This window comes from Scatophagus argus, chromosome 1 (genome assembly GCF_020382885.2).
Source record: "Scatophagus argus isolate fScaArg1 chromosome 1, fScaArg1.pri, whole genome shotgun sequence".
NCBI lineage: Eukaryota > Metazoa > Chordata > Actinopteri > Scatophagidae > Scatophagus > Scatophagus argus.
This window is the reverse complement of record NC_058493.1, coordinates 29,825,645-29,847,620: the sequence shown is the minus strand read 5'-3', so window position 1 is coordinate 29,847,620 and position 21,976 is coordinate 29,825,645. Positions and strand designations below refer to the sequence as shown.

Genomic DNA, 21,976 nt, shown 5'->3' with positions numbered 1-21,976 from the left:
TGTACAACAAAGACACATGAGGGCAGCGGGAGAGTTGATGAAAGAAAAAAAAACAAAGGTTAGGGGAGGTGGAGGTTGAGGAGGGTAAGTATGTATGTGTGTATGTAGATTGTGTTCTGGCACGCCTGCCACACTGATGTGTGTTAGGGAAGTGACCGACATAGAATGAAGATGTGTGAGTTGAGCAGAGAGTTAAATAAAAAAAAATCTGAAGATTTCATCCACCACTGAAGTTTTAATAAGATTTTGTTGACAGTAAAAAGTGCAGATTATTTCCAGCCTTGTCTTTCAGCATTTGTCCATCAATGTAAAATTAAATGATAATGACTTAAATACTTGGCAGAACATGAAACACAAATGAAACAAGGTGCAGCTTAATATGAAACATTCACAATATGAACTCACCTCACTAATAAAACGAAAACACATTTTGCTTTTGTAAAGCGTCAGAGCAAGAAGTTTTGTTTGCATTATATTTAAAGTCACACTATCACATGTTGCTATGACAAGTCTGACCAATTGGGCAGGGCAAAAGGATATTAATAGCTGTCCATCTATCTGTCCAATGTATTGGTCCACAATAACATATCTCAACATCGGCCAATTGATAAGCATCCTTGTTCCTGCTCTTCAGAGTAAATCTTGTTGCTTTGAATGACCCTATGACCTTTCCACCCACTTCAGCACAAACTGTACATTTTTAGTTCTACCACTGATGAGACTCTGAGAAGCAATAAATGAGGATGCTGCTTTTTATATTATTGCTGTACTAAACCCTGCAGCTTGTGCTGGGCACCAACAACATTAGACTGTTAATACTAATTATTTTCCACCAGACTTCCTATGCTTGTTTAAAAGTTTCAAGAAGGAAGCATGTCTACCAGGCATAAACTGATCCTGGTTTACAGGGACATGTGTTCCCACAGTACTGCTTTGATGTTAGATCACAGAACCACATCAGATCAGCTGACTCAATTAAAGCAGTCAGAGGGTTAACGACAACTACTGTTATCCACATGTGATATAAGCACCCTTATATTAGTAAATAGAACGAATGTGATCTCTTAGAATATGAACAAAGAAATCTTTACAAGACTGAAGATTTGTCATCGGTTTAGGGTCACTCCTGAAAAAGGGAGTCTCATCATACTTTACTGTGCAGCTTCCTGTGGGTTTGTCATTAAACTGTTCTCTGTATGAACCGGTCATATATCTTCATACAACAGCATGCCATTAAAGATGGTGAGCGGCTCCACAGAGTGTGCCAGTTTGCCCATCACCAGGTCGATGCAGACCGTGTCCCGAGTTTGCAGAGGCAGGATGATGTTGAAGACGGCCAGAGATCCTGGAGTGGTTTTAGCCTCAGCTACAGGGTTATTCTCGAGGCCTTCTGGCTGGTAGCCTCCAGAGTCCACTCTGGCCATGCCATAGTTTGACTTGGACAGAACTGCCTCGATCTTCTCATTTTTATGACCAGTCAGGATGGCACTGAAGAAGTAGCGTCCATCAATGGGGGCCGTGAAAATACCTGAAGGTGAAACACTCATTTATTCAACAACTCAACATTGTGGGTTAATGGTAACAACAAGTATTGAATAAGTATTTGTGTGACATTTAAAACATATTATGCATCAGTCATATGTGCATATGTGCATATCTGTTATCACTTCCCGTGTTCCTCGTCACTCTTCGTTAGTTCATTACTAACCCTAAACCCTAACCCTATTTGTATTTGTACTTGCTTTTGCTTCATGCCAGGACTCACTTTTTCGTCATGCCATCTTCTTTGTCACAGATTTTCTAGATCCCATTGCCACAGTGAGTGTGAGCTTTTTGAATTTTGCTAATATTAAAAATACTATTATTTTGGACTCCTGCCTCCCTGCCTCTCTGTGACTCTGCATCAGGGTTCAAAAGTCATATTGTAACAAAGGTTTGCTCTTGATACCTGAATGATTAAAAAAAAAATTGATTGTTTAATCTTATACTTGTCAATTATACAAGTATGACCATGCTTAAATGGTAAATGGCTACATTAAGATTGTACTTCTCTAACTTTTTCATTCACTCACTCACACCAATGACAGCAACCTAACATACAAGATGCTGGTCTGACTATGAGGAACTTTTCCGGGTGTAGCCTCTTGCCGATGGACTTTCTTTCACAAATGGCCATATGGAGTTGAGGATCAAACTGCTGACGCTGACTGTGACTGTGATTGGTGGACAACCTGCTGAGACCCAGCTGCCACTCTTATTTACCTGTTCTTTGGTCATAAAACTCTCCTTCATTGACAAAAATCTTGTCAAAAATGATGGTTCCAGCTCGCTCCATTGGAACAGTGAGAGCAGCAGAGAAGGACAGTTTGGGTACGTGGGCATCAACACCAGGCAGACCTGGAGGCACACACACACACCCATGTAAGTACAGCCACCAGATAGTCTGATAATTCTGGCATGGTGAGACTGTAGCTCTGGAAGTGATGTCAGTTTTTAAACATGTCACATTTTACTCTTTTGAGTTGTATTAGTTTCAGTCAACAAAACAGTCACCAGTGATTTTTAAGTCTTTTAAACATTCTTAAGCTACATCCATCTCAGTCTTTGTTGTGTACAGTTACTCTGGTTGGTCTATGGCAAAGTGCTGTGAAGCTGTTTAAAGTAGCCTCTGAAAACAGCACACTGCCTCTCAATAGTAATAATAATAATGATTATAATAATTTAATCCATAAATCTGTTATTGCTTTTTAAAATGAAAAAAAAACACATTATCTAACATTACTTATAGAAAACAGCATTACTAGGACTGTCTATAGGGCAACATGTTAAAAAGAAAAAACATTTGTCCAAAAGATTGCTTGAACAATCAGAAATTATGTGTGACTACAGACTATTGAATAAAACTGCATTAGATATAGTTAATTTGTATGTTCTACTCTTTTCTCATCTTTTGTTATTTACTGACAAATGACAATAGAAATATGTCACAGATTACATTTTTTATACTTCACTTTTATTTTACTGTAGCTTCACACTTAAAATAATGTTTGGCCTCAAGTATTTTTGTCATAGCTTTCATTGTTAAACTTCAACTGGTCAACAGATCTTAACTCTGTATTTAAATACAGATTAAATACTCATTTTATATTCATAACTATATATAGATATATCTCTATATTCTACAGTAATAATAGCAGACATGTTCATATTGTGACTTTATCCTTATGTTGAATTCTGATGTTGGAGTGACTGTAATCCCTATGAACACAACCATATAGAGTGAATCAGCTATAAAGAGAGATTACATTAAGATTACAGTAAACAAGCATGAATGAAATGTTACAGGCTGTTTCAGCCTGTTTACAGCCATGACACTTTATTCCAAGGAAACATCCAAAGTCACATGGTTGAATGATTCCATGAACCAGTCAAGTTGTGGTTTATATCCATGTCTGACAGAGAGCATCATCACATGCTGCAGAAACAAGCACCTGAAGCTCAGTATCATCCAAACCAATGAACCTAAGGTGGACTACAAAGCTTCAAATATGGATGTTGGTGCAGTAAAGCTACAGATTGTGAAATATGGATGCTTCACACACATGTTCAACCCAGCAGTACAAAAGATCTCTAATATCAGCACAGATCGAAGGTGGACACCTAAGATTAGTGTCACCAGTTCACTACATGACCACATGTAAAATCCGGTCCTGATCTGCCCTTCTGTTCTGCTGCTGAATAATGGACAGAAAACATTATGATGTCACAGTGAAGCTGACCTTTGACCTTGTGATGACACAAAATATCATCACTTCATCAATTTATCCTGTTAGACATGCAAAATTTTGTTATAATTAGTATATGAATTATGGCCAAAAATACATTTTGTGATGCCAGGGTGACATCTGGGTATCACATTACTCGGCATCCCTAGGTGCTTGATAGGAGGATCAAATTCAGAAGGCGCAATGTGAATTCTGCCCTGGCCACGGAACTGTGGACCAGCTTTGTCGTCGTTTTCAGTGGGTGTTGGATGTGCCTTCTCTCTGATCCTGTTTGTGATATTCATGGAGAGGTGCAATCAAGGCACAGCTGGAGTGAGGAGTCAGTCCAGTTTGGGAACTTCAGGACTGCTTCTCTGGTTTTTGCAGATGACATGGTTCTGTTGGCTTCAGCCTGTGACCTTCAGCATATACTGGAACACTTTGCAGTTGAGTGTCAACCCGCTGAGTATATGCTCCCCGGGTGCTTGATGCTGCCCACTGCTCCTGTGTGTGTTTCACTGCATGTAATTTGCCAGGTGTTGCGTGTGTGTGTTCAACTAAGGATGGGTCAAATGCAGAAGACGAAATTCAGTGTGTGTATGTAAATATATATATATATACTGTCAATAAAGCTGATTCTTCTTCTTGATAGTCAGTTCCTCCAAGTCTAAGCCGTGGATCTCTGCAGTGGAGTGCCCTCTCTGAGTTAAGGGAATGGGTTGTTTCCTCAAGTGAATGAGTTAGTATCTTGGGGTCTTGTTCACAACTTGTTCACAACTGATGGGAACATGAGATGGACAGATGGTTTGGTGCAGCATAAGCAGTAATACGGGCAAACCAAACCAGAGCTGGAAGGTTAAGCTCTCAGTTTACCAGTTGATCTACATTCCAGCCCTCACCCTGGCCACAAAGAGTTTTCTCCACAGGGTGGCTTGGCTCAGCCTTACAGATAGGGTGAGAAGCTCAGACATCCAGTGTGATCTTAGAGTAAAGCAGCTCCTCTTTCATGTCATCTGATTAGGATGCCCTCTCAGCATCTCCCTTCTCAGGTTGTCTGGGTGCATCCAACTGGAAGTAGACACCAAGGTAAATCTTCAATTCACTGGGTCAATCAATTCCCATCTAATCTGGGAACGCCTTGGAATCCCCCAAAAGGTGATGGAGCTGTTGTGGGGGAGAGGGATGCTAGGAATTCCCTGCTTAGTCTGTTGCCATTTATTCACATATTTTGATAAACTCTATCTCTTACTCAACTTTGTATTCGTCACATACTCAACATATCTCCACATTGTGTTGTTTCCTCCCCCACTACTGTGTTTGACATAAGAAAATATCAAGAATATAAACATAGAAAATATGTACAACAGAAGACAACTTGTACAATATGCAATATGGTGCAAATATGTGATGTAGAAAAAAGGGTGGAGGTAATTATCAATTTATCAAGCTGCAGTCTGACAAGGACCATGAAGTGTCTACATTCAGGATTTGATTCAACATTTGCTCTAATCAATTTCTTTCCCGCTCCATATTAGTGCAAAAAAAAAAATGCATTAGCCGGCTGATGAGCCCTTGAGCAAGGCACTTAACCCCCCAATCTGCTCCCCGGGCACTTAATGCTGCCCACTGCTCCTGTGTGTGTTTCACTGCATGTAATTTACCGGGTGTTGCATGTGTGTTCAACTAAGGATGGGTCAAATGCAGAAGACGAAATTCAGTGTGTGTATGTAAAAATATATATACTGCCAATAAAGTGATTCTTCTTCTTCTATATCATCAGGTTATATAAACATATAAAATATCATACCGGGCAAACCTCGTGCTCCACTTTCACCTTGTCGTCCCGGGGGCCCCGGAGGCCCCAGAGGCCCTCGAGGACCAGGCAGCCCATTGAAGCCTCTTTCCCCTGGGGGTCCCTGGAGCCCAGGCAGGCCTGTGTAATGACATAAAAGATATGAACTGACAATGAACACAAATGTCAAAGCTGCTGTTTCAGTTAAACCAAAAGTAATGATTCAACCCAGTGTTTAGAGAATCAGGATTCATATTTTCATGACTGAGGTAAGAAACCTGAACAGAAAAGTGAAGGACCGCTGTAATAAATCGTTACTGTGAGGCTGAAAAATAGAATAAGAAAGAAGAGTACAGTCCAGCTCACCAGTCAGATTGTGCTCAGAGAAGCTCTGTAGGTCTTTGAGAGCATGGTTCAGGCTTGAGTTAAGGTTTTTCATCCTGCTGTAGATGTCATCCTGATTTTTCTGAATAAAATCCACAATTCCTCCATGATGGACGACTGAGTCATTCAGGCCAGAAACACACGACCACAAACTTGACACATGACGGTTCAGTCCTGAACACGAGGCATCACAACATATCAAAAAAAGGACAATTTAAAACACACGATATATCACAACACAGGACAACATATATTTAAGTATTCATACAGAGTCATCTGACTAAGGTCAAATATTTACTTGAGACATCCGATCAAAGAGCTGTAAGCTGCAGGTGAACAGGCTTGTTGAATTTTTAAATAATCTGAAGTGCCCATGAGCAACACATAAAAGAAACTGATATGTGTTTCTCATGGGCACTACAAATAGGCATTTCTAAGGGAAAACAATAAGAGAAAACACTATCAAAATCAATCATACCTTCCTTGATCTTGAGAATGGAGTCAGAGACACCATCCAGTCTCCCGCAGACTCCCTCAAGCTTTGACAGCCTCTTCTCTAGTCCATCTGAAGACCTCTTACAGTCTCCCATCTCCACCAGCAGTGTACTCTCAAACCGTCGGACATCCCGGTCCATCCCGTCCAGATGGTCACGGCTATCTTCGATGTGCTCTCTCACCTCCTGCTGGATTTTGTCCAGCTCAGAGATGATCTTATCCTTGGTATTTCCTGTCAGAAATCCAAGGATGAATGAGTTAATGTTAGCCAAAAAATACGCAGTAATGAACGCATAGAATGTGCATCACTGAGCTGGGCTCACCAAGGTCGGTGATGACACTGCCATGTTTCTGCACTGTGTGTTCAAGCCCTTTCAGGGTGTCATTGATGGAACTGAAGGTGAGGATGACCTCAGACAGTTCACCCTGCAGCGTCTTCAGCTGGTTATTACTGATGGAGCCTCCAATCACACTGTGGCCATCTAAAGGTTTCTCAGTATCCAAGCCAGGTCCATGTCCACTGGCACCACCAGTGCCACCAGAACCACCACCTGGTGGAGGTTTTGCGTGCATACAACTTTAATAATCTGCTCATAATTTTTTAAGAATGTAAAGTCACATTAAACAGCTAGTCTGTCTCATCAGGAGGTTCTTTTATTTTTGCATACCAAAACCGTTTTTAGCATAATTTACTTAAAAATATGTTGATGCCTTAAAAAAATCTGTGTCTGCTATCGTTATCAGTGACATAGACAGAGACACAGACAGATAGATAGTTGCTGTGTAAAAATGAGAAGATTGACAGGTTGACAAAAGTAACTCACGAGACTCGGGTTAAATGAAGGATCATTGATTGGTATGACCTGACCTGCTGGGATATCCGGGCTGCTTTTACAATGGCCAGTGCAGCTCCTAACATCATCTCGCAGCAGACGGACTTCATTCTCCAGGTGTGAACATGTCTGGAAGCAGCCTGAGTCCAGTCTGGTCTGGAGTCTGTTGATGTGGCTCTGCATCTGCCCCAGTGCATCCTGGGAATGATTCTTCAGCCTCTGCAGCTCTTCCTCCATCCTCCTGCACAGCTCGCAGTCATGTCCTAGCAGCTCTACCTCCGTCACAATTCGGTTAAAGTGTTCGCCATGATCCCCAGTCAAAGCCTTGATCTTTCGGACGTCATGGCTCAGATCCACAACCTTGGTGATGATTTGCATGTTAAATTCTTAAGGATCATATCAACAGTAATAATATATTTATTCTTTCCACTTTCCTACTTAATTCCGTTTATATTGGTTTAATTTGATTTTATTTTATAGACATGAAATCAGCTTCAGATTAACAACACAGAAATCCTATTAAAGTTAGTTATTCCACAGTAGGAGTTAAATGTTCAGGTTTATGTTTTGAAAAAAAAATAAAAAAAGATTGGATTAACAGAAGCCCAGTCTCATCTAAAGCTCTGCTATTCATTTCTGTTCTGTTATTATTCACTGTAGTTTCATGTTGGTAAGAATCTGTTTTAAAAACAGAGTATGTCTTTATGGAAGATTTTTTTCCAGCATATATTTGTATTTGCAGCCGCTTCTACATTGATAAATTGTTGACATCATTAAATGACTACAGCTATCATTTTCAAACACTGTGAGAAGTCCGTATCTCACCTTGTCATGTAGAGAGTCTCCAGACACAGATAGGTCTTTGAGTTGAGTATTAAAATGTCTAATCTGGTCCTCGTTGGCAATCACTCTCCACTCCAGTGATTTTTCTGTTGTGTTTTCTCTTTCTCCTTCAGTCCCAGAAAATCCTCCCTGTGTACTTCCTCCTGTAGGTCCTCCTTCATTTCCACTTGCTCTCATGTCACCTCCTTCTCCTCTTGCTCCTCCCGGAGGTCTTCCCCCAGCACCTGCTCCCCACCTTCCTCCTTCATTTCCTCTGTCACCAGGAGGTGGTGTCTTTCCTCCTTCTCCTTCAGATCCGACACAGCTGCACTCTTCCAACCTCTGGCTCAAAAAGAAAGTGTTGTTTTCCAGCTTTGACAGCCTCTTGTCATGGTTTCTCACACTGTCTTTTACCAGCCCTACATCTAGCTCCACATCTGCAATCCTGAATGCCTGGTCATCAAACCGGTCCAGGAACACTGTCCTGAGGTCCCCCAGTTCTCTGTGGAAATAGTCCTTGAGGTCGTTTTCCAGGTATGAGCAGCTTTGCTCGGTCTGCTCCACAGTGTTGTTGATCCGCTGCTCCAGCTCTTTTAGTCGATGTTCCAATCTATCCTGCGTCACCACACTATCCCTCCCACCTCCCCCAATTTCACCACTAGCACCAACACCCCCTCCTCTGAAGCCACCATCATTGTTACTGCTGCTTCTATGTCTTCCACTGAGCTCCTTGTCCACGTGCTTCTGCAGAACATCCAAGTTCTCTGAGGCTGAGCTGATCTTGCGCTCAGTCTCAGCGATGCGGGTTTGGAGGTCATTGATTACATCACAGCATCCCTGAGAACGTATCACTTCCTGTCGCAGTCCATCCAGGCCCTGCCGATAACGAACATCCATGGCATTCAGCTGTTTCTCCAGAGCATGAATCCTCTCTCGGTGTTCCTGCTGCTGCCTGCTCAGATCCTCCACACCAGCCTGGAAAACGTAGTGAATTTCATCTTACTGCACTACACGTGTATTACACCAAGGTTTGTTGACTGTTGTTTATGGTTTTGTTTTTGCTTGTTTGTTTGTGTTTTTGTTTTTTTATACTTAAGTCTGAACATCCAAAGATGGCTGATAGCCTTCACGTTATTTTGGATCAGTGATTCATCGAAAGAAGACTGTGATGTGATACCTGACAAGAGGAGCAGGACAAAGATACCCTCCTCTCCAACTCCTTCAGGATCTCCTCTTTCAGCAAGTTCAGCCTCCCTCCACTCAATACTCCTCCAGGCAGACCTCTGTCCAGGTCATTCCCTTTCCCATTCACAAGGTGGTTGTTGATGCTGACCAGAGTTTTATCATGAGCCTGAGACAAATATATTAGCGACAGTTCTCAAACCCAAACATAAACTGCGGAAACATAGACTACACTAACAATCTCTGCTCATTTCAACAGCTAAACAAAAAGTTGAAATTTCTTTACACCCGCCACATTAACTGGATCTGTTTACCTTCCATCAGGTATAGGCAAGACTCTATCAGAGTTATGGGCCCTGAGATCATCCCTGGGTCTGCTGTTACAAGGCTACAGTTTTTGACTTATGGTTGCTTGATAGGAAACTTGCTGGTTAATTTAATTAGTAATAAAGTCTATCCAGTGGTCTATCAAAATGAATTTTACAATGGTGTATTTTCTGGAGTGATGAGATAATCAATTTCTCACCAAAGTATTTTATTAGTAAGACACACCACTTTATTAGATGTATGTCAATGATCGGACGCTGCAGCTGATTTAATTGATCTGAAACTCACCTCAATTTCATACAGGACAGCTCTGGGGAACTATAATCAAACTAATGTCAGTGTTTATATTTATTTGTTTCTGACTCACCATCTATTTTAGAACAGTTTATTTGTAAGTTTGATTAGTAAAGCAACAATCAAGCTGACGGATCCAGCTGCAATATGGCTGAGATCTCTTTCCAGTTAGCATACATAGTCATCATCCTGGGGAGCACAGTCTGATCTCCTGTGATCTGGTGGTCTATTAGGTAATTTACCACTGGCTAAAATGTCCCCACGGAGATATAAGGATTATCTTATCTTATCTTATCTTCAACAGAATTGTGTGGAAATCAACTCATTCTGGACTGTGTCCTCCTCTTCTAATGAGTTTGGCCTCCAGAAGTTCAACTCAACTTAACTCAACTTGAAGTTCAACTCTGACAAAAATGAGTCAAAACTTGGTGTATTGATAAAGGCCTGTTTGACTGACTTTGTCAGCTGAGGAGAGGAAAAACAAAACAAATAATACTGCAGAAATTCAATTAATGTTTGTTCAGAGTACGGCATGTGCTCCTTTAAGAATAATGTTGGTATTGAGCTGCATCCCAACAGTCACTGTGAAGCCAAGGGACCAACTTGGTCTGGCTGTCCACAGTGCATGACTGCATGTACAAATAAACGTACTTTTTTTCCCTCACAGCTAAGATAGGAAACAGTGACTCACCTGTGTGCGATTGTCCAGCTGATCCAGTTTGGTTTGGATGTTGTGAATTGTCTCTTTAATCTCTGGCTGAGCTGCATCAGCAGGATTTCTTCCTCCTGAAGAAGTACTACCATCTCCTCCGCTGAACCCTGTCTTGCTGACCCCCTGCTGCAATTGTTCCTTCATGGTGTTCAGGGTTGACTGAAGGTCCTGGAGGTTCTTGGTCAGACTCTGGATCTTCTCTTCCATCTGTCTCATCTTCTCATCTTTGGAAACAGAAGGTGGCCACATGACTGGCATACAACTCTAATAAAGAGCAGTTAATTCTGGTTGACACACAGGTCACAGATTACTTCCTGCTTCTGTCATACAGATGAATAAAGGCCTGATGTTAGGGTTACTGTCAAGGTCGTCAAATTGTCATGAATAAAAACAAATTTTCTGTTTTTTTTAAGTATAATGTAGACTGGCAGCAGAGAGCACTCATGGACAACCAAGGACCTTGCTCATGAAGCCTAATTTTATCTGACAAGGTGTCCATTGTCAGAAATGGACAACGTGCAGACCAGTTCACTTGGAGTGGGAGAAACCACCTGCAGCTCAATGTGACAAAGACCAAGGAACTGCTAGTGGACCTGAGGAGGACTAAGGCTCCAGTGACCCCTACCAACATCAACGGGGCCACTGTGGAGGTGGTGGAAGAGTACAAGTACTTAGGGGTGTACTTGGACCACAAATTGGACTGGTGCAAGACTATGGACACTGTGTACAGAAAGGGTCAGAGCCACCTCTATTTTCTGAGGCGACTGAGGTCCTTCAACATCTGCAGGATGATGCTGAGGATGTTCTATGAGTCGGTGGTGTCCAGTGCCATCACATATGCTGCTGCCTGCTGGGGCAGCTGCCTGAGGGTGAGGGACACTAACAGACTCGACAGAATCATTAAGAAGGCCACCATGTTGTGGGAGAGGAACTGGACTCAATGACAGTGGTGTCTGAGAGGAGGATGTTGTCCAAAATAAGGACGATACTGAACTTCACCTCTCACCCTCTCCACAATGCGCTGATCAGCTACAGGAGCTCATTCAGTAACAGACTCTTACTCCCACGGTGCAACACAAAGCGACACAAGAAATCATTCCCCCTTGTCGCCATCAAACTATTAAACACTAAATGTACAGACAAATGTTTAGTAGTATGTCACATAGTTTTTATCTTATTTTATATTTTTCATTTTCTTTTCTTGGTCAGGAAAGGTTTTAAAATGTGGATCTTCCTATGGTTTTCTTTTCAGAACAAGAACCCACCACTCTGTCCAGATCCACCTCCTCCTCCCGGTCTGGTGATAGGAATCTGAGTTCCTGCTCCTCCAGCTGGACCGACATTGCAGTCCTCTCCACTGTAACCCTGGCAACACTTCCACTCCATCTCTGTCACCATTTTGTAGGCCACTTTGTATCGTGGTCTCATGTAAGTCCGATAGCTACAAAGACATGAGAAATTACTGATGACTGTGGGACGAGGAGACACTTGATTGAATGAACAGAACAATATTTAAAAGTTACCCCAGCCCCAATAGAAAATCTGGTTAAAGAAACACATCTTCTGGTGTTGAACATCCTCAGTCAGCTGACTGACTCCTTATATATCTGAACAGACGCTGCTAAGAAAGCAGCAGGAAAGTTTTGCACAGGAGATCTCTTTGTTCACATTGTTCTGATTTAAATCAATTTTGACAATCTGCTTAATCTAACCATGAGGGACAAAATCACATTACACATCTGTCCAGACAGAGTGAACATCATGAGAAAAATATCTCACATCACAAAGAAAAGCTTTTTTTCTTCATCAAATCAAAGTTAAACGGAATGTCACCTGCTGAGAAAGGAAGTTACATCATGTTATAAAACCCTTAATTTACTTTATACAAAGTGCTGATACTAAGTAATGTTACTGTTTCTGTACCCTATAAACTAAACATTCAAAATATATATAAATTCAGCTCAAATTTAACTTTGACTCCAATTGCCTTCACTTTCATCAGATTGACGGGCTGACCATCAGCAGCATGAAATGATTGAGACTTCAACATGTCACTCAAACTTCAAGGTTCAGGGCCATCACTTCAGCACAATCATCTTGAACAGGAATTCTCAGCCAATCAGCTTGTCTCTAAACTGAGAGTAAACCTGAGCTTGTCTACTGACAGGTTTGTGTGTGTGACAGACTGATCATCAATGAGAGCAGACGGCAGGTTGAACTGTGTTCACTAACAGTCAGTGACAAGTGTGTACTCACAGAACCACCCTGCTGCACTGTCCACCCCCCCAGGTGCAGGGGTGATAATCGGGCTTCACATAGGTTTCCACACCGTCCTCGACCACACAGCTCACTGTCTTTGTCACAACAAATGCACACCAGTTCCTGTTTAACACACACACACACAGACACAGAAAAACACGACTTTGATATCGCATTTGGATATTTGCAGCATAAACACATAAAAATATATACAATAAAAGACAAAATGTAATCACAACTAAAGTTTAAGGGTTATTAGAGTTCACCCTTTGTGCATCAATCACTAAAAACCTAATGATTATTATGTGACTCTTCCTTGGATGACGTACTGTTATGCGAGTTACAGCTAGTGGTGCTGGGAAGAGTGAAAAAGGATTCAAGGATTCAAGGAAAAAAACAAATATTTAAATCAGTATTGTCTGTTGTTGGTCAAAGTGGACAAACCATAAGTCAACATTTCAAAATTGAGCAAAAGATAATAGTATTAGATATTTTAGATTGTTGATCGTGGACAGTTTACCCACCCCAACACCTCCTGGCCTCTGATATCACTTTGGATTTTCAGTCTCTGAATTCAGTCCCCACACCAGCATATAAGATCTGTGACCACAGATACATGATTCATCACGAATCCTGAAAACAACCCTCACTGAGGAGGTCTCACTCTGCGTGACCCGTACAGTCATATACGACACAGAGGGTTAATAATCATTAAGTGACCTGATTGTTCTAATGTATGTTCTTCTGATGGTCTGCTGCTCCTGCACAGGTTTAATGACAAACATATGCAAATGTTATCGGATAGTTTCATAAACTGAATACTGCACATGTTGAGACCCAAACACATACAGACTCTGTGATGACACTTTAAACCAAATAAATGAAATAACGTATGAACACATTTTCATTGTCAAACAGATTTCTGACAGATTCAACGACAACTTCGTGCAGAGACTGACTACACTCATTGTCTCACTCTGTGTGTGTGTGTGTGTGTATGTGTGTATACCCTGTTGTGGGTAAAATCTCACAAAATGTTGAGCGCATGGTGCTGATGTCGTTATGTGATGATGAATGTGTTTCAGTGGCTGCCATGTCAGATCAACAGCAGACAGACTGCATCTCTTTGTGTCTAAATTGAATTGTGTTGATTTATTTGTTCTGGAATCCCGCACAACAAGTCGGAATTTAATTTCTGCTGCAAGAAAAAATGTTTAACATCCAGATGTTTAACATCGAGAATATGTTTAATGGTTGAGAAGAGAACTGAATTTAGAAAATGTAAAACAAAGTACAGTTTTATGCCTCATCCAAAAATACAACACAAATATTATTTAAGGACACAACAAATAATACAGAGTTAAAGCAGACGATGTGTATTATTAATGTTATATTAATGATAGAATTAATATTTAAAGGTAAACTTGGATCTAGTCAACTGTTTAAAAAGTGTACATTTGCATTTAAACAATACACTAAAAAATCAAGAAATAAGAAAGAAGAAACAAATAAACAAATAAGAAACAAGAAATAAGAGGAGCTTGAATCTGCTGCATCAGTCACATCGGCTGAACTTTTCCACAGCATAGAATGATGATCAAACAGTTTTTGTCATACTGACTGAAATAAAATAAAATAAATCTAAAAACTGTAGAGTAGAAATCACTGCATCAAGAGGGGGAAGCTCGTCTGGAGAAGAAACTGAATGTAAAGACCATTGGCCTGCAGCAGCCAGAGTTGATACGAACTGATCAAGGAGCAGTTTCTTGTGAAGGGAAAACTGCAGATTATTAAAAAAAAACCCTGACAAACAAACTTTAAAGGGATAATATGCAGCAAAAGTTGACTGGTGTTAGCAAACACAGCATTAAGCCAACCAAAACATCAATAATCAACTATCTTTCTCCAAAATTATTGATACTCAGAAATGTCCCAAAAACAGGAAAAGAGTGACAAAATAAGAAAATACAGACACAACCACAAAATGCCATTGGGCCACATTGTTTTCTTCTTTTGTTCCTTCCTGTTATGCCTTTAACAAAGTCACATGGAACAAAAAACTAAAGTCACTTCCTGTCTATCCTCTGTTCCTCCAGCTTCTGTAACTGTAACTCATTATTGGCCAAATTCCTGATGTTTTGTTTTATTCTAGCATTATGGCCTGTGAGCATCAATGCTATGTCAGCTGTCTCTTAAATGTGTTTTTGAGCTGTAAAAATTATATGATTGCACTGTGATGAAAGACCTGAATGCTGGTGTTAATATGGACATTTCTTACCAATCTGATAAAAATTAGGATTTAATGACTCAATATTCCTGATAAAATCATCTAGAACCTTGTAAGGCTTTTGTTGATGTACAGTCAACCATTTAAGACTTCATCATCAAACAAGAGTGTTAAACTCTTTTAATCAAAAATAAACGGCCCACCACTTCACCTCCCCAGTCCCGGTCCATGAATTGAGTCTGTGAGTCACCAAACCACCTCATTTTCAAACACATGCTGATTGAGAGTCATTGTTCACAGGAGTTTACACTACTCTTTGCTAACATCTTATTTGGTATTTCTCAGTATTTTTATTGCATTCTTTCCCTTGAGGATGAACAAGTACTACACAGAAACTTTTACAGAGTTCTAGGAACTCTGCTTCCAGTCTGACAGCCACTGCTCATGGCTGCTTATTTTTTCTTAGCTTTTAATTTGGACAGTTTTGGTGATGTCATCCTGCTTCATCAAGATCCACATCTTGATCGAACTGATAGGATAGTGATTCTCAACATCACATAAAAAAAAAAATAAAAAAAAGAATACATGAATGTTACAGCAGTTCATTATAATTTTCAATACTATAAATTTCCTATAACTTGTGAAATGTTAAAATCATATTGAGGTGGTAGCAAAAAGTGAAACTAAACAGTTGAGATTTTGTTTTGCTTATCTTTTTAGTAATGTCATTTCTCATGTTGCAAATTGCTTTCCTGCCTGTACAACATCCACTGCACGTCTGCCCGTCCTGGGTGAGGGATCCCTCCTCTGTTGCTCACCCTGAGGTTTCTTCCATTTTTTCCTGTTAAAGGTTTTTCTGGGAGTTTTTCCTTAGTCGATGTGAGGGTCGAAGGGCAGAGGATGTTGCTGATGTTATGTTAAGCCCTTTGAGACAAACTGCTTGTAAAAATGGGCTATACAAATAAAGTTGACTTGACTTGACTTGACTTGACATGAGGAAATCAATATGGTGGTGACACAAGTTTATGCTGCATTGCTTCTCATACTTAAGTTTGTTGGTGTCACAAGGACCAAGAGCAACCTTTTCAAACAGCCTTGGGTTCACTTGTTTGGTCTGAACCAGGATGTAACAGGTCAATACTTGAACCACACCGAGCAGGCAAACAGACCTGAGTTCACTGTGAAACTGTTCTGCTTTAAAGGAGAAAGTTCACAGTCAACCAAAATCCACAGAGAAAACCAGAGATTCTATGTTATTCACACCCACACACCACGCACACAGTGATGTCACTCTCTCTACGGGAAATGACTCATTCAGGCGTTTCAATTTAGTGCTGGTGACAGCACAGCTGCTTCACTGCCAAATGGAGGTGTGTGTGTGTGTGTGTATGTGTGAAAGAGAGAGAGAGAGAGAGAGAGAGAGGAAGGGTGTTCAGCCTCTGAATGATTTCTGCCCAGACAGACAGACACCCACACACACACACACGCACACCTTTGCTTTGAAATGAAGGCCAGTGATAAATTAATGTATGTAATAAATTAGTTGACTGAACTTTAAAAATCAACTTAATTCATTGGAGTAATCAAAGTGGCTGCCCAATTGATAAAATCTGTCGCAATTCTGCAGCTGTTCAGTGTGCAAACAGCCATTACTCTGGTATGTAGTTATCAAGTTATTAATTTACTGTACAGTATATAAAGATGAATAACATGAGCCCAAACATCTGGTCACCCCCTGGTGGCTGGCTGCAGTACAGCTCATAAACTCCTCCCCCTCATGTTAGCAGATGGGACATGAGCCAAATTAAAAGGGTTAGTACATGTCAAATAAATCTTTCCCAAAGATGGTTTCTGTCTTTTAGGTAGTTTTTATCACACTGATGCTTGTTCATATTTTCATTTTCCTGGTTAGTTTGGTTTTAATTAGTTATTTGATGCTTTAAAAAGAAGCTGAAACATCATGATTAACAGCTGAGTGCTGCTCCTGATTGGCCCAGATGTATGGGTGGGAACTTGATACTGCGACTCCACATGCCGATCACTACTGCAAAGACTCTGGCTCCAAATTACATCACCAGAACAAAATGGCAGTGCTCATATAAGGGATGTTTTGGCTTCAGTTTAGTAAAGTAGGAGGAAGTGAAGATGCATCAGTCATCTCCACACGTCAATGGTAAAAACAAGTCACACAAAAAGGTTCTGAAAGACTTAGAGAGAATGCAACAAGCAAAAAGAGGGAAAGACGCAGCTGCAACAGAGTCAAAGAGAGCAAAGATGTCGTCTAGCATGTTAAAATGCTGACGGTGGATCCAGCAGATGATTTTTGAGTTCACTGTGGAACTTTTCTCTTCAATGAGGTGTGTGACTGCTAATCTGATTGTAGTGGTTATGGTGGGACAGAGAGGCTAAATGGACTGATTAGCAGCTGAGCTGAACAATACACAGTGAACTAACTGACTTTGGGAGAATGTTGGACAAGGCACTACATGAGTGCTTTGTGAGTGGAATTCATAATGAGGCATGACTTTTGGTCAGAAATTTAAGATGGAGTAGAGCAGGAGACCATGGAGAGATGCAGAACCTTAGGGGACTGTCAACAGACTTGTGACTAACCAGGTGAGGAGATAGTGTGACAGGTGTCACAGCAAAAATCATAGTCCAAAGGTATGCCATTTTGAAGATAGCAAGTGTCACATTTGTTGGAGAATGAACATAAATATCTGGCAGAGAAAAAGGCTAGACAGACACAGCAAATGCAGGGTTGAGAAGAGACTGAGACAAACACAAAGTATTTGGAGGCCAAAGAAACTGTCTTGCCAATCATCCATCCATCCATTTTCTATACCGCTTATCCGTCAGGGTCGCGGGGGAGCTGGAGCCTATCCCAGCTGACTACGGGCGAGAGGCGGGGTTCACCCTGGACTGGTCGCCAGTCAATCGCAGGACCAACACACAAAGACAGACAACCACACACTCTCACACTCACACCTAAGGTGGTGATGTACAGTAGCCAATTAACCTGATGTGCATGTTTTTGGTATTGTGGGAGGAAGCCGGAGAACCCGGAGAAAACCCACGCAGGCACAGGGAGAACATGCAAACTCCACATAGAAGGGCCCAGACCGGGATTCGAACCTGGAACAATCTTGCTATGAGGCGACAGTGCTAACCACTGCACCACCGTGCCACTCGTCTTGCCAGTCATTTCACTAGAAATCAACAAAGACAGCAAATTAACACGGAGATGGAGGCTGCAAGGAGCATAAAGAATGGAACAGACATCACCTACGAAGACTTACACAGTGGACATCATAAACGTAACCATTGCTACCTGTCATTACGATGAAAAGGACAGAAACTGTCTGCAAAATCTCACCCGTAATTGGAAAGAAATAAAACAGGTCAGTGAAATCTACCAACTGAAATCAAAAAAGGATGCGCACTCAGAGTTGGTTAAAGATGATCTTGGCACCCCACATGATATCAAAGCAACAATTTTGTTGAATCCAGATAGGTCAGCCTGAACTTTTGCAAAGGTTGCCAGCTGCTGTTTGTCTTGAAAGTGTGAATGGATGCCAAACAAAATGGAGGAATGGTGACTGACCTTGCCTCAGTGTACCAACAGGTAATTTTTTAAACCTCATGTAAAAATAAAAGCAAATGTGTTAAAATGTACATTTGTTAAATGAAAAAAAGAAAACTACACTATTGTAGAAGGGTTTGCAAACATCTTATACAGGTTGGTCATACAAGGAAGAATATACCAATTATTTTGAGTTTTTGCTTATGGTAACAGTAAACTACCTTCATTTTTATTCGTTGTTGGTCATTTTGGTTTAATTGTCCAACTTTTCTGGTTAGTTCTAGCAAAGCTACTCTGAGGAAGACAGTTGTATATTTATAACTGATAATCAATTGTATGCACGTTACTAATGTTTGTCTACAGAAATTGACAAAAATTTTACACAAGAACCTTTACTTGAGAAAATATTCTTTCTTAATTCAATCAAATTATTATCTATTCAATCAAATTATAATCTATTATTATACTTATTTCAAATCAAAAAATTCTAATTCAATCAAAAATAAATACCACGGGTTATACACTGCAACAAATACTTATTCATTGAAAATGTGGAGGACAACACAGTTAGTGGGTGACTTTTTCCATTGTGGTCTTCATTTCGAAAAAATGACGACTTGGGTAGCCTTTACCTTCATATAAACCTCAATAAAACATCAATATCCTTACATATACACCTAGAAACTTGGGAAACAAATATAAATATATGGATCTCTATATGTACTTATGCTCACTTATGCTTGCTGTACATACATGCATATGCTACAACATACAGTACATATCTACACACATTTCCACCTATAACATACACCACTGTGTCCCCCCAAGCCCACCTTCATACAGACAGAATGTACATACTAACACAGACCACATACTCCCACTAAATCAGCCTCACTGTTGTCTCCAGTCAGGTCTACTTCACTCTACTGCTGTGTTACTGCTATAATTTATCCAGAACACATCATAAATCTACATGGTGCAATGTCTGTACCTGCCTCGAGCTCATCCTCCAGTCAGTGCCATTAAATCACAGCAGAAGAGGATGATGCTGTAATGTGATGACTTTGTCATCAGAAGAGTTACAGTCAGAGTTTAAACCATAAAAACATTTCTATTTCAGTTTCACGTATTCATGTGAGGAAGGTCACGGTCTCCACACACATCTGATGCCTTCAGATCTTCACTGGAGGTCACGTTTAGGTTACATTTCATGGAGGTCATCACCTCAGACAACTGAAAACACTTTTTACACCTATTTGCAGTCAAGGTGAATTTAGTCATGTGTTGGCTGACTGAAGTCATTTTTGATCTGCAGTTTGTGTACTTCATGTATTAGTGTATATTAGTGCAGTATATTAGTGCAGTATATTAGTGCAGTAATAGCAGTACAGAAGGTGGTGTCTCTCATAAAAGTGTGGAAGGTGTGTCTGTGTGTGTGTTATAAGGTCGATGTGTTTGTGGACAGTGGAAGCAGAACTTTTCTAAATAAAACATCAACAAGTGTTGAGATCTTTCAGACAAAACAATCATTTTTACATCAACTGAGGCGATTACTGACATCTGAAACTAACTAAAGGCAAACAGCATCTGCCAAAGATTTGAACCAGCAACCTCCTTTAACTTCCTGTCCACGCTTTCGCAGTAAAATATCTGCTGTACAGAGTCAATGCCAATGACTGCGTCACTTGTGCACATGACGTATGAAGTACTTGAACATTTGAAACTGTTCCGGTGAGGTCATCAAACCCTGATGACACCTCCTTCATCTCATCATCTTCATCATCAGGCTTACCTGTGTCTGCTTGCGGCGCGCGCTCCGTGCGCGTGCCCGCCGGAGTACAGGCTGTAGGAGGCTCGCGGTGGGAACGCGCTCTTGGCGTGTCCGCAGGTCCACAGCGCGAGCAGCAGCAAGAGGACCGCGGCCATTCCGCTGATCAATACACGATCAATAGCAGGTATTGATACTTGCTCAGAGTGTATTCAGCTCCTCAACTAGCGGGAAAAACTCTCATTTCCATGGAGACAAAAAAAAGTTTCCACTATGTTCGTCCGTCCTCCCGACCCATTATCCGGATTCTGATCCAAACACACAGAAATCAGACCTGGAGCGGAGTCAAGGCTCCCCTCATCCGACCCGAGTCCGGTCTTGCAGGTCTCCCGTCTTTAATCCAGGTTTACTTCGGTTTTAATCCGATTTGATCTCGTCGGAGTTTGTCCATCAGAACTTTTCACGTGAAACAAAGAAAAGAAGAAAACGTTGCGACAGACGGAGAACCGAGACCAGCTCCTCCTCTTCATCAACGCCCCCCCTCGCCTGTTCCCGCCCCTCCCGGAGGAGAAACCAGACACGTGCAGCTCCGCAGCCACACCTGCGACACGAAGGCTGACCGTACTGGTTTTATTCACTGTAAAATGGAAAACAACTCTAAAAAAACTAGAATTTTCAACAACAAACTGATATGATTTGGTCACACATGAGCTGATTTTTTTCCTTTTGACTCATCAGTCTGTCAGTCTGTTGGAATTTCCATTCATGTTAAAGGGTAAAATAAGGTTGCTATTTAAAAACTCCCAGGTCAGGAATAACAATATTTTGCATATACCATAATATAATGTATTATTATTATTATAAATAATAGTATGACAAGACAACTACATGATATTAGAAGATGTGTTATTTCACCACACACACAGTATGTATGCATGTAAGTGCAGTTTAGAGCTAGTGTGAATGATAGCTTATCTGCATTACAAGGATGACAGACTCCATCATCCATCTTTCACTGTGCTGTTGTATGAACAGGATAAATTATTACACACACTACTTCAAAAATATCTGAAATTGTATATTAATTGAAAGAAAGCCACTGATCCATGTGGCTTTAAAGACATCATAACTTTATGCCTATCAGACAACACAGAGGAGGAAACACCCTGCAGACTTCCTGAGGCTGAAGGATGTGTCATATCAACGGCCCCTGAAAATAAACCAGTGCAGATGACCCTTCACAGACGCATAGATATGAGAAATTGCAGTCTCCCAGTCTCCTGTTCTGTGGGTGTGTTGGCTTTATCTGCTTGTGTGGCAGAACATCTAGAGTCAGAAGGGGGCTTATTCCAGAGAAAAGGGGCACAATAGATAAAGAGTTAGGGTTAGGAGAGGAGCCCTAACTCATAATGCACCAGGTGCAACACAAGGTTTAATGAGGTCAAACAGGTATGAAGGTCCAAGCCCATTTTTTATGTCATCAGAAGAACTTAAAAGTTTGATCTGACAGGAACAGGAAGCCAGTGATGTGAGG

General features: G+C 40.9%; 1 protein-coding gene across 1 annotated transcript; it reads right to left on the bottom strand.

Moving 5' to 3' along the window:
- Window positions 1-220: 220 nt before the first annotated feature.
- Window positions 221-20,975, bottom strand: LOC124064372 (EMILIN-1-like). Its single transcript, XM_046398782.1, has 13 exons — window positions 20,467-20,975; window positions 12,862-12,987; window positions 11,871-12,046; window positions 10,585-10,829; window positions 9,268-9,441; window positions 8,094-9,065; window positions 7,304-7,628; window positions 6,759-6,986; window positions 6,419-6,667; window positions 5,923-6,114; window positions 5,572-5,697; window positions 2,263-2,397; window positions 221-1,528 (listed from the first exon to the last, which is right to left on the bottom strand). The coding sequence occupies exons 1-13, from the start codon at window positions 20,598-20,600 to the stop codon at window positions 1,206-1,208; spliced, it is 3,405 nt and encodes a 1,134-aa protein (XP_046254738.1). The 5' UTR covers window positions 20,601-20,975; the 3' UTR covers window positions 221-1,205.
- Between the last annotated feature and the right edge of the window lie 1,001 nt (window positions 20,976-21,976).

Excerpts from the sequence above, each read along its gene's own strand:
- LOC124064372 (XM_046398782.1), bottom strand. The coding sequence starts at position 20,600 with ATGGCCGCGGTCCTCTTGCTGCTGCTCGCGCTGTGGACCTGCGGACAC. Across the intron at positions 12,988-20,466 it reads CGCGCCGCAAGCAGACACAG|GAACTGGTGTGCATTTGTTG; the intron begins GTAAGCCTGATG and ends TGTGTTAAACAG. Across the intron at positions 10,830-11,870 it reads AGGTGGATCTGGACAGAGTG|ATGAGAAGATGAGACAGATG; the intron begins GTGGGTTCTTGT and ends CTGTTTCCAAAG.